This window comes from Telmatherina bonti, assembly GCF_933228915.1.
Source record: "Telmatherina bonti genome assembly, chromosome: 17".
Lineage (NCBI taxonomy): Eukaryota > Metazoa > Chordata > Actinopteri > Atheriniformes > Telmatherinidae > Telmatherina > Telmatherina bonti.
Window position 1 is genome coordinate 10,409,268 of NC_136615.1, and position 13,438 is coordinate 10,422,705.

Genomic DNA, 13,438 nt, shown 5'->3' on the forward strand with positions numbered 1-13,438 from the left:
GTCTCTATGCTCCAGCACACCTGACTGAAATTCATAAATAGGTTGACGAGAAGCTGCTGGATCCATTTGATTGGAAACAGCTGTGTTGGTGGAGGGAAACAACAAAACCCGGCTGGATACCGGCTCTCAAGGACTGGAGTCTGACTCCCCTGTACTAGACCTGTAGCTTTATTTCACATTCATCTTCCCTTGATTTCTTAGTTGTCTCACTTTGGTCATTTTTACAGTGCCCTCCTCCCAAAGAGACCCCCAAGGTTGAACGGGATGTGTGCAAGAACATCATTCACCTGGTTTGGGCCTTGTTGCTCTTTTTCCTACACTGTACTGAGACACATGGCATAAATACTGCTGATGTTTGGCCCAACTGACTCTTTTGTTAAGATGGTTTATAAATGGCTTTTTTTTTTCCTAATGATATCTAATCATATGGGAATTTACACAACAGAACATAAGAAAACACCTTGATTTCATTACGTAGCTAGATATTTGCTCAGATGTTTTATTTATTAAACCAATTACGAAGAATGGAAGCCCATTCATACAGAAGGTATATATGGAGAAATGCTCTGAGACCTGAAACAACATTGCCAGGCTTTTGTGTGTGTGTGTGTGTGTGTTTGTGTGTGTGTTAAGCTAGGCTAATAACTTTTCAAGACATATGAATATGTTTTGTCAAGATTTATATGAAAATAAGAGTAAAGAAAGTAGCTTTCAAAACAATCTGAATATTTAATGTGCCTTTAATTATTCATAATGTCCTCAGAAGCTGAAATATGAGGTTTTATTGTCAGTTCTGCAAAGTTCCTCTGAGGATTTGCTGGAAGTTGCATTCACATATGCATCCAAGAGTGCCTTTTCACAAATGATTCACACACTAATTACAATCTGGATTTAGCTCTTCATCAGCTGTTATTATCTAGAGTTGAGATATTGAGAGTATGTTATCACTGGTAGCATGATCATAAAATTTTATGGTTGCAAAACGAAGCTTGCTTACATGACAAAGTTAAGCTGTGTCAAAATATAAGATGATCAGTGGAAGTTATGACAGAGAGGACCAAAGTTTAACAGATAAAAGGGGTAACTGTAACTGTGTGCAGACGGAGGCCGACCCCGAGTCTATCCAGACTCTCCAGAAGGCCACATGCACTGCAGATAAAATGAGGCCTTGTTGCAAGGACTGATTCACACAGACACCAAGGCCTGCTCAGAACAAAGTGCACATAATGCAAAAAATGGACTCACTGCATTTTATCTTGTTATATACAAAATGCATCAATCAATTAAAATTTATTTGTAAAGTATTTTCCTGCCAAAGGCAACACAAAGTGCTTTATGTCATAAAACCAATTTAGACTGAAAAACACAGGTCTCCCCACAACAAAGTAAACAAAAACAGGAAAAAGAAAACTCTTATGTCTCAATCATAATCAGTCTTTCACTTGCAGTTACACATGCACATACAGAGCACCCCCCCCCCCCCCCCACACACACACACACACACACACGCAAACTACCTAATTCTTGTATTCTGTTTCCTTTTATTTAAAAAAAAAATAAAATAAAATAAAAAATTTTCAGTAGAAGGAAATGAATGAAAAGGATAAAAGGAAGATTTAGCCTGTTCCTAAATGCCGTCGTTCTTTATCACGTCTAACTTTGTAACAGTCTAACCTCAAAGCAACAATCACACACAAGGTCTTTTCCAGATGAGAATTACTCCCTCCATGTCGCCTGCTGACAATGAGACATGTCTGGAGGTGCAAACAAGTCTTTCTGGAGATGTTTCAGGAATAAACTTTTATAGGATAACATTTTAAACACCTTCAGAACAATTGATTAAACTTATTGCAACTGTATCACATTGTCTGAACACTGCATGCAGCGATGATGTAATACCTGGGCTTCAGTAAGCAATCAAAGGTTTATTTACGTGGCAGATCTGGAGTTCACAAAGAAAAGAAGCATTACATTGTTAGTTATTGGTTCAACTGTGGTTTTCCTAGAGTGGCAAGGAAGTAGAGATGAGACATAAACATGTTGTATCATCACTTAGGCAGGAAAATGCCGAACCTGAAAGCACATAAATAATACTATAAACACAATCAGGTTCAATGTGACTGATTTTTCATATCCCCAGATGTCCTCTTTCATGGTCTTGTAAAGTGATGTTTTCAGAAATTACAGAGAACTGCAGAATCCAGTCAGTGCCCTGCAGCAATGCTTCAAAGTTTGGTTTGATTTTTACATTTTCCAACAAAAAAGTTACACAGAAACAAGAGGTGTATAATCCAGGAGCCGTATGGTAAAAGTCCTGTCCAACCAGTCACTAAACCAGCTGAATTTTATTAGCTTATTTACCTCCACTGTCAGGTAGCTTGTTAGTGAAAACACCTGTTCAAAAGATCCTAAAACATGGCAGGACTTTTACTTTTACTTTATACACGTTTGGCAGAAACAAAACCTAATAAAAAGCTGAAGTATCATAAATGCAACATGTAAAAGAAGCCGCTCTGGGATTGACAGCGGTATTATTGTACTAATCAACACTCGTATACTTTTACACCATAGTTTAGCTTTCATCTCTCATTATTTCCATAAAATCCCTTTCAGCTTCACTCAGACTGTCATCCTTATTTCCTCTTCCTGTTTTTCTCACCTGCTTCTTCACCTTAAAGCTGGGGTAGGTAATGTAGGGGAGCTGGCAAGGCGTGAAAGTGGCGCCCTGTCTTGGCTCCTCCCCCTCTGGTTTTACTCCTTGGTGATCCAAGGTTTTTATATTTGCAGCTTTTTCGACCAACAATTTTCTCTTTCTCGGCTGTTTAGCAGGAGGAGGCAAATAAACCGAACCGGGTCGGGAAATCCTTCCTGCATTTTCTCAGCCATGTTTGCTTTCTGAGTTTCTTCTTCACTACTTTGTATTTTCATCCTAACACGCTATTTATATGCAGGATGTGGCTATCAGGAATGCGCTGAGGGGAGCCAGGAGAAGAAGCTTACAAAATATAAGAAATGAACAACTCCTCTTCGGTCCGAACTTTTTTCAGTCCGTTTTTACAGATTTACAGTAAACTGAGGGGCCTAACTATATTTCTTATTGTTCATGATTACAAAATGTATAGAGTACTCTCAGGACGAGGGATCACTTCACCCAAAGTAAAATCAAAAAGTCTCTGAGTAAGATTACCGACCTCAGTTTTAATCCCAGTAATGGAGCAAGCTGTCAGGTTTTCTAACTCTTCTACAGCTCCACGTGTCTTCTTACCTTTACCAGTTTTTAGCTCTCAGAAGCTTTTGTATGTTTACTCTCTCTAAAATCTTCCTTCTCCAAGAAGAGGTGCAGCCAGTGATGCAGTCGTTCAGCTGATGTCTCCTCCAACTGTTCTCTCAGCAATGACTACTAAACTGTCCATTTCTGGTGCCTTCCTTCCTGTTCTGTTTCACATCTGTCGCCCTTAAGTAAAACACAATTACTCATGTTCCCATGAACGCTCAACCACTGATATATTTGGAGTCTGCACGTCTTCCTGTTGAAGTGCTCAGTGACGCAGTTTCTTTAGCCTCTGCATCACCAACCTTTTTCTCTTTAACTTTGAACCACCACATGCTCTTGTGCATTTCTCACAAACTCCACTTGGATCATCTCTGGTTGACCTCATGTTTTGTCAGACCACACAGTGATCACTGACAGTGATTCCTCCTTGCCTTTCCAAGAACATCTTTGTGCTTCCAGACAAACAAATATGATGTGACGACCACATGTCAGAGACAGCACAATCCTGCCAGACTGCCAGCAGAAGCAAAGAGACACTAAAACCTTTAGCCTTTTGAGTTCTTTTCAGTCCATTTTTTAATTGAAGGCACACTTTCATCACTATCATTTGTTGGTGCTCTTTTAAGGTTTGTGTAACTTGAGAGACAAAATGATTTTGTATGTCCTCAGATGTTTGGTTAAGATAAAGTCAAGCCCCTATTTTATGCAACATTCAAGAATTCCTGGAAAAAATCCTGGTTTTGTTGGTACAACTAACAACCCTCGTGGTGCCGCACCGATGGCTTTGTGGAGCCGTAATGTCACACAACTGCCTTTGTTCCTGACGCTCTAGTTATAATCCACGCAGTGGTTAAAGGTAGAGTATGTAAGATTTTAAATATTTTCAAAATAAATTAACTAAAAAAATAACTACAATCATAATTAGTTTTTTAAACATGTAGGTTCCAGTCTGTCCATATTTGATGCGTTATTAAATTACAAGTTTAATTAATGACAAAGATCCTTCTTGAATGTTTTCTGACCAGTAAAATAAAAAAGTACTTTTTTCCACCAGTAGGGGGAGTATAAGCCCATTTATTGCAGAGCGGCTTTGAGCTACAGCTCACAAGCGATTCCTGCCCTCATTGGAGCTGGCAAGGAGGAGGGGTGAGTTTTTCTCATTACTGCCAACCTGTGGTTGTTTGTGGAGGCAGCAGTTTTGTGGTTTTGCTCACGAACTGGTGTTTGCCACCTGATGGTGGAAAGAATCGCCTTGAAATCTTACATACTCTGCCTTTAAGGGAAACTTCCCAGATTAATCTAAACATGTTATTTTTTTGCCATTTTCTGCAACAAGAGATTGTTTGTTTTGGGTGGACATTCATATAAAGATTGAAACCCAGCTTCCAGTCTTAAAGATAAAAAAAATTATTTTCCTTGATATGATTGGCATGTTGATTCGTGTATGTAAAGTGCCCTGTGACAACATTGTTGTGAAGTGGCGCTATACAAATAAAGTTGAATTGAATTGAATTATCTGTTAATATTAATTCACTTCCACTGTCAATGAACTAATCATTGAGTTATCTTTTTTTTTTTTTTTTAATTGTGTATCAGATTCAGGAAGTCTTTAGCTAATATCAGCTAACTACCAAAACTATCAATAGTTTTGAACACCTGATGTGTATTCGCAGTAAAAACATGCATCCAGGCAAAGATATTCCCGGCTACATGAGCTTCCTAATATGAAGATAAGCGATAGTTTTGGCCTGCCTACATTACAACACATTTGGTTATTTAGCTAAAGAAATTTCAGCATTTTTTATTTTTTTATGTCTTAACCTCCCTTGCTTTGTTTTGTGTGGGTGGAGGATCACTGGAAACATGTGAGGCCACATAGCTTTGTGCATGAGGCAACTTTTGACTCAGAATCTGGAAACAGTATTTGAAGGGTTGCGTTGCCAGCGCTGTCAATCCAACCCAACTCAAATACACCCAAACAATCGCTGTGAAATGTATGATGCTTCTCAGAGTTCAACTCTCAAAGGACAACTTCTTGCTTTGAACTTGAAATCCAACAATATAGCATATTTTCTTCTAATGTAATGGCCTTATATAATAAATCCTAGCACAATATGTCTCACAGTAAGACAACTCTACAGAGGTGTCATTATCTCTAATCAAGTTATGCCTCGTGATAGACAGAAGTGATATGTAGCAGCTACTTGAGACAGTTTGTGGGCAAAAATATGTCCACCTTTAAGGCTAATCGCCAGTGAGCTGCTGACTCAGTCTGCCTGGTCCTGTTATGCTATTTGTATGTTGTTTGTTTATTCTTGGACTGGTTGTACTGGAAGACATGTTGTTGTGGTGGGACGCAGGCTCAATGATAATAAAAAAAAAACTTCTGATTCTGATTCTGACAGATAATTCTATAAAGATTGGTGGTTGAGTCACTAACTCCTACCTGACTGTACATCACATACGGCTAGTTTGACTGTAAGAAGAGTTTGTGCTCAGCATAAGCCAAACAACACCACCCAAACCTCTTTCTTTATCCCTAAATGGTTATTTCTAGCCACAGGGATTATAATGTGGAACATTTTCATGTGTTAACAAGTGACTTCAGATGTATGTTTACAGCTTTCATCAAAGTTTTGTTGGTGGAATAAAAAAACACCTAGCTATGCATATTTTGCTAAAAAAAAACAAAAAAAAACAAGTGGATTTGCGAGTGTTAATACCCAGACATGACACAGACCTCATGTGATGACAGCTATGGTACATTATGATATGCTACACCACTGATTCATTGTGTGTTTTGTAATGTGGTAGAACATGTGTGAGCTTCTGAAGATGCACATGTAGCTGAGTTGCTTATTCACTCCAGAGTGACGCATGTGGTTAAGAAGCCTGTTGAGGCTGCCCAGACCGAGTACAAAAACACAAACACACATGCACACGCATGCAGCACAGTGTGTGATGCTCCCGCAGCAGGATTATACAGGTAAACCTGTGTGTTCAGTCTGTTGCTTGCGGACTAATACCCTCTAAAGAGGTTTTCAGCGCACGGCTCCGGACTACAGGAGAGGTCATCAGAAAAGCTGTAGTCAGTAGGAACGTTACAAGCTGCAGATATTTGTTGTTTTAGAGGAATTCTGCCATCCTGCTGTGTTATACACATCTGCATTAGCAGAGGAAACACTTGTTTCTCTGTGGATTTCAACTGAAAGGAGGTGAAGGAGATTAAAGTGTCGAAGTACACACAGGCGGACAGGTTATGCAAGGAAAAGCAATATGCTAATATGCTTCTGGACATCAATGGTAAAATGGTAAGAGATGTTTACCCTTTTTTTTGCCCTTGTGTGTGTGTGTGTGTGTGTGTGTGTGTTATGTGAATGATTCATAGATTCTCATATGCTGTCCCCGTTTTCTTCTGCAGGTTTCAGCTACAGAAGAATGTGTTGGACCTATGAGATTGACTCAGGAGCCAATTCAGGTAAGATTAAAGCAAATTTTCCGATGTAACATCTGAAAACGTGTTTATGTTGTTTAGGAGTGTCTTTAAAGGCCTCGTAAATGACGATTCCTGATTAGGAAAGAGCACTTGGCTCAGCCTTGCATTTGAACTTAAATAATTCATGATGATACGTCTTTTTTGCATGGCACACTTTACCAGCTTTGTATATGAGCATCTTGCTTGTGTTTGTTAGCTTTTTGGAAATGTAAAACACATTTGTAGGAAATATGCAAGACACTGGATGGTTTTAGATTATCATCAATTTCTCATGTTATTTAATCTCCAGTTATTTGCACCATATTTGTTTGTATAAACAGCTGTACATAAACCAGTGAGAGATTGCCAGTTGACCACTTGTACTGTTTCACTAAGACTGGGTCACACTGGGATTTTCAACTAACTAAATTTTCTAAATGGGAAAAAAAATATTTTGAACAACTTCTTATAGCAATAAAAAGATTTGTGCAAATGCCTCTGAATAAGAAAAAAGGACTAAATCATGTCAGTATTTATAAGGAGAACCGTGAGTGTGATTCTAATGTTCCTGTGGAAATGCATTCAAAAATATTTGTGACGCCAAAAAAATGATTTAATCCTCAAGGCAAGGGCTGCATGGTGGCACCGTGGCAGGGTTGTTGGTTCAATCCTCGACTGGGGTGAAGTTTGAACGGTGGACTTGCTGTGTGGAGTTTGCATGTTCTCCCGTGTATGCGTGGGTTCTCCGGCTTCCTCCCACCGTCCAAAGACATGAACGTTAGGTTCATTGATTACTCTAAATTGCTCATAGGAGTGAGCGTGAGAGGTTGTTTGTCTCTGTGTGGTCCTGCGATGGACTGGTGAGCAGTCCAGGATGTACCCTGCCTTTTGCCCAAAGACTGCTGGGATAGGCTCCAGCTTCTCTGTGACCCTTCATTGGATTAAGTGGTTAGGATAATGAATGAATGAATGTGGGTCAGATCAGGGGAGAGCTTTTCTACTAAAATCTGTCCTTACAGAAAATCTTCCATGTTAATGTTATTATTGTAAATATTAATAATGGGTTGATGTGGATCACGCACTTATCAAAACATAAATCTGGAATTCATCCCTTATGACCTGTTTTTACCAAGGATTTATTTTAAAAAATGATACTTTAATGAATATGCTTTGATAGACTGCAGACACCTTGTCCTCTGACGTGTCAGTCCAGTGGGGATTTCAACTTGCCCGTCAAGAACTTGGGAAAACTGCAAGGTTAGGTGGGTTGAGTCAGGGATTGCCTGCACTCATCCCCTGGCTGGGGATTAGGACATGTGCTAGTAAGATTTATCCTTATGTAACGAAGAAAGTCAGAACTCCTGGAGGTTACCAGCTAGTTGGGATGTAAGCACCACAAAGCATTCCTCTGTCCTGGCAGTTCCTACCCAGAGAAAGAGCCGCTTTATTAGGTGCTTGTTTATTGCCTTGATTTGATTTGAGCTGTGCTAGTTTGACCCATCCCCAGAGGTTTCTGAGTTCAGCTGACTCCACTGAAGAGATGTGAGAGGCCTGGCATGCCGCTGATGCTCATGTTCACGATCAGCTTCAGTATCCTCCACCATCCCTCCTCCTCTTTCTATTGGCCAAGCCAAAAAGCATTGGCCCTACACTGGCAGGTGGAAGGTTTTATTAAAAAGGCTTGTTTGGACTCGTCTCATGTCCCATAAAACCCCATAACTGGTCTCTCCAACCAGTGCACTTTGCAATATTCTGCTGAATCCATGACCTAAACCGATCCCCCCCCCGCTCCATAGAAATGGAGAGATGAAAACAGAGATAAAGTGCTCCGCAGGAGAAAGATATATTAGGACTTTTGTTGACATTTACTTTTACTGCCTCTCAGCCCTGGAGAGTTTAAACCTCTCCAGAAACCTCCTCCTTTGTCTTATCTAAGAATTTCCCTGTGTCACGATGAGAGCGCGCGTCTCATATGTTTTCAAACATCCACTCGCAGCGTGGTTATGAGATTTAATCATTTCGGCATGCTTAAATCTTTTAGCAGCCACTGCAGCATGCAAGCGCTAACTTTCACTCGCTTACTCCACAAGGAAACATCAAATGTGAGCATGTGTGCTCATCAAACAATCCAATCCAGTTTATTTATAAAGCACCGTTAAAAACAACAAAGTTGACCAAAGTGCTGTACAGAGGAAACAATAAAACATACATATTTACATCATAATGGGGCATCAGCACATTGTTAATAGTAAAACAACCCTTTAAATTAGTCAAACGCCAAAGAGAAAAAATGAGTCTTCAGACAAGACTTAAAAACAAGAAGCGAAACAGGGATGACTCAGTCATTGGTTACAAACTCACAAATCAGAGGGAAAAATGTTTGTGTTCTTAAAAACGTGGATGGTTTATTTTTCCATCTTTTATCTAATGGATTAGTCAGTTATTCGAGAAATTTAGAGTCTTGAACGTAACCTGATAGTCCAGCAGAGTAATAAATCCCTCCTTGCAAACAAGTAATCAGTCCATTTGCAGTAATTTAGAAAATGGGCTGATACTGAGCTGCATGTTGGAGGTTTAATAGCATGATATAAATCTGAGCTTTAGTCTGCATACTGTGAAGAATAGTTTACTCATGTAGCGTGTTTACTTAGCTTTATCCTCAGCTTTTAGATATGCACTGCAGCATTCACCATGTATTTATACTCCTGACTATTCATTTCAACTTGGAGCTGGAAATTGTTCATCATTTCTGTAAGTCAAGACTCCAGTATTTTAACTCAGGAAAAACAAAGATTTACTTTACAGCACAAGACTTCCAGTTTTACCAGTTTTTCTACTATTTTTCTTTTGACTGTTTATAAATATTATGCATGTTTTTCAAAATAAACCATACTTTTAATGTATATTTTTGCAAGGCTAGTTTATTTGTGTAGGACACAATGACCAGGTAATGTTTTACAGAGATATTGAAACATTAGAAAATAAGCATAATTTGACCTTAACACTATGAGAGAAAAAAACGTGACATAAACACAGTATGCAACATTTTTTTTAAATATTCTTGCAAATTATTTACAAGTAAATTAGTGTGAAATTTTCATCATGTTTATAAAATTCAAATTCAGATCATTCTTTATCAATCCCAAAAGTAAAAATGACTTTTTGGACCATAAGAATCAACATTTCTCAGGAAATGCTCACTTAGTATGTAAAAGTATTTCATGCAAAGACTGGTGGCAGTTTTCTCTAAAAAGAAACCTCTGCTTTTGACTCCAAAACAACATACATAGACTGAACATTTCATTTTGTTCTTAAATATATCATTAAAACTTTCATCGATTTTCCACATTTTGACCTTAATAGTCTGATTTGTAAAATATTCTTCTCCTAAAACATGGAAACTATACACATATTGTTTCCATTTTTCCAAATTTCCTTCAATAAAAATCTTTTATTGTAGCTTTTCAACAAAATGTAAAAAATATTTTGAACTTCTTGATCAGATTTCTGGCTACAAAATACAATAAAAAGAATTTGCTGGTTATAACAATTAGTTAAAGAGTTAGTGAAGAAAAGAACAACAAACTAACTTTCAGTACAGAGCTGTCCAGCCGGTTTTAATTGTCTTCCTGATCCAAAACACCTGATTCAAATTAAATGATTCAGCTCAACAGCTTGTTGTCTGGTTCTGTGCAATCATGTTAACATATCAGTCTGATTCAGGTGCGCTTCAGCTGGAACCGGCTTTGGACATCCCTGTTCTAGTGCCTTCGTTTAAAGAGATCTTTCTTTCTTACTTTCCTGAACCTCTTTTGTCACTTTCTGTCTGAAACAGCTCATGTGTCTTTAAGTTACGTTGCTGTTAAGTTGCATAAAGATGAATCTGATCTAATGACAACATTTTTGTCATCGGACAAAGAAGAAAGGGACAGAAGTTGCACTTCTTGTTGTAAATCCTTTGTGGAGTGCTAAACCCAAAGTCTAACAGTTGCAAAAAGGAAAAAAGGGTCACACATCTCAGTATCTAGCTAAGAAGAACAAAGCATTCCAACTGAGTTGTTTGTTGACTCGCATCATAGATAGAAAACTGCTCAGGCATTTTTTTTAGGACAGAGCCTTCATAAGAGCATCTGCAGTTCTGATCATCTGTGATCCGCCATGTCAGGTCTGAAGGGACAAATCATATCTAAGCCACACTTTACCGCACAAAAGAAGTGAAATGTTTGGAATCTATGTTCATGCAAGCAGATATCCTATTTAGGAAACACCAAATGTGTGTTGGATCAGACCGCAGAGCTGATTTAATGAACCCTGCTTACTGCTGCTTCTCTGACTCAGCAAAATAAAAGAACCCTTTCATATGATTATAAAACTAAAAGAAATTTTTTTTTCTTTTTTATATAAAGCAATTACTCATTAAATGAAACCACTTTATCCGTATTATTATGATTATGTATTTATTTCTTCAGGATATATAGCTTTATTAAGTCATTTCTTGCTTATTGATTAAACCATTAATCTGTTTATGTCGTATTTACTCATATTTCCTGTGGTTAACCTCTTTTTTTCAGCCTCCTCACCTCCTCATTCCTTCATCTCTCGTGACTTGGATATTGTTTGTAACAGAATATTTTGAAGGATGTCTCAATTTCACGAACGTACCTGGAGGAGAGGATGTCGAGGAGAGAGGAGGCTGGCGGAGGAGCTATACGTAGGGATACATCGTATTCTTTATAAAGCTGTTTTCCCATTCCTACAGCATATCCACTTCATATTTAAATTCAGTGTGAAGTGGTGTCGTGGTTTGCACCATCACCTCACAGCAAGACAGGTTCCTAGTTTAAACCTCAGCTGGGACTTTTCTGCGTGCATGTTTGCATGTTGTTCTTGTGCATGCATGGGTTCTTCCCTGCTTCATCCCAGTTCTTTTCATAGTCTAAAACCATGTTTGCTTCATTTGTGTATCTAAGTTTTCCTTATGGTGTGAGTGATTGGTTGGTGTGTGTGGCTGGCAGCCTGTAGCCTGCCTTTCACCTAGCAGTCCCTGGGAAAAGCACATGCCTCCCCTTACAAAGTAACATTAGAAAAAGTATGTTTAAACAATAGTTAGGTGATATTTAAATAAAGTGCTATTTTTTAAAAAGAAACGCAAGAAAATTAAAAAAAAAATGTATCCTTAAAGGTAGAGTATGTAAGAATTTCAGTATTTTCAAAATAAATTAACTAATAAAATAACTACAATCATAATTAGATAGTGTTTTTTAACATGTAGGTTCCAGTCTATCCAAATGACAAAAAGCACTTTTTTTTTACTGGTAGGCAAACATTTAGGAAGGGTCTTTGTCATTAATTAAACTTGTAATTTAATAACATCTCAAATATGGACAGACTGGAACCTACATGTTTAAAAAAAAACTATCTAATTATGATTGTAGTTATTTTTTTAGTTTTTTGTTTTGTTTTTTTTTTTTAAATATTGAAAATCTTATATACTCCACCTTTAAAATACAGTTGTCAGTAAAGTACTGAGAGCCAGTTGGTCCAGTGACACCCCTTTGAGTCTTCTAACATTAGATGGCAACTGACTTACATGTGCAAACAATCAGATTAACCTCTGAACTGAAAATGTGAGTCAGGCTGCAGCAGCAGTCAAGGATAAGCCACTGTCCCAACCGAGCACAAACTTCGCGGTGTTTTCTTACAAACAGCAGTGCCAGTAAGTGGCTGCACTGCATGTGTAGCTCGATATGTTTAGAAATAGGCATGGTGTTTTAGACAGGTAGCTGGAAAAGCATTAATCCTTCGTGTACCATCAACAATGAAATGTATGTAGAACAGCATGTAGCTACAGCAGATATACATCGTGATGGACTCCAGCTGTCTGGTTAAATGTCGTTCTGATGGGATATTAAGACCTACGGCTTATCATTGGTGGCGTATTTGGGTGGTGGGTCAGAGATGTGTGCAGTCTGCGTTGTCCCAGGGTCCGCTGGCCACTCTGTGTGTGGAATTTCACATGCTAGCACCATGGTTACACAAAGCAGTGCCATAGTTACACAAGCCAGCACAGGATCAAAGACTGTGGACCTTTCACAGCCACTCACAAATACGATTCCATATTCCTCACCCTATTTTTATATCTTTCTTCTGCTCTCATCTGTTCTTTTTCAGTTTCTGACTTTACTGTCTCCAGCTGTTGAGGAGCAGCATTTCACGTGATAAACTACTCTCCCCTCTGAGCTTTTAAAACAGTGCAGGAAGCATGAGGAGCCTTGATTTTAATTCTACCTCTTTAACCCACTCGCTCATTATCTTTTCCCTCCGTGCAACGCGCTCTGTCACTCTATCCTTTGTTGTCCTTAGAGCGAGTTGGGTGATGCTGCTGCGAGGCAGAACTGAGCACTGTTGGTTCTGGCTGCAGCCCAGCTGTCTGTGTGTGTGTGTAATAGCATGTGTGTGCAGTTCTTTTACCTCTGTACCGAAGGTGGCTGGTGTGTTAGTGGTCAAAACACAGTGTGGAATTATAAACATGAACCCATGGCCTGCAGGTTTCACGTCTGATGGTGTAAAACAGAAATTTTTATCAGTGAGTCACTGTTATTCGGTTTCATACGGGGAAGGAATGATGCACTGCAGGAGAAAGCATGAAGTTTACCTGAGGACGGTTATTTTCTCCAAGTTGTTTATTC

General features: G+C 38.7%; 1 protein-coding gene across 1 annotated transcript in view; it reads left to right on the top strand.

The window, feature by feature from the left end:
* Nucleotides 1–13,438, top strand: part of pde8b (phosphodiesterase 8B) — a gene marked incomplete at both ends in the record, with an annotated part of 51,420 nt that overhangs the window by 12,507 nt on the left and 25,475 nt on the right. The window contains one exon of the mRNA XM_079257006.1: nucleotides 6,696–6,752. Coding sequence (XP_079113132.1) covers nucleotides 6,696–6,752 — 57 coding nt within the window. The remainder of the gene's footprint in view (nucleotides 1–6,695; nucleotides 6,753–13,438) is intronic.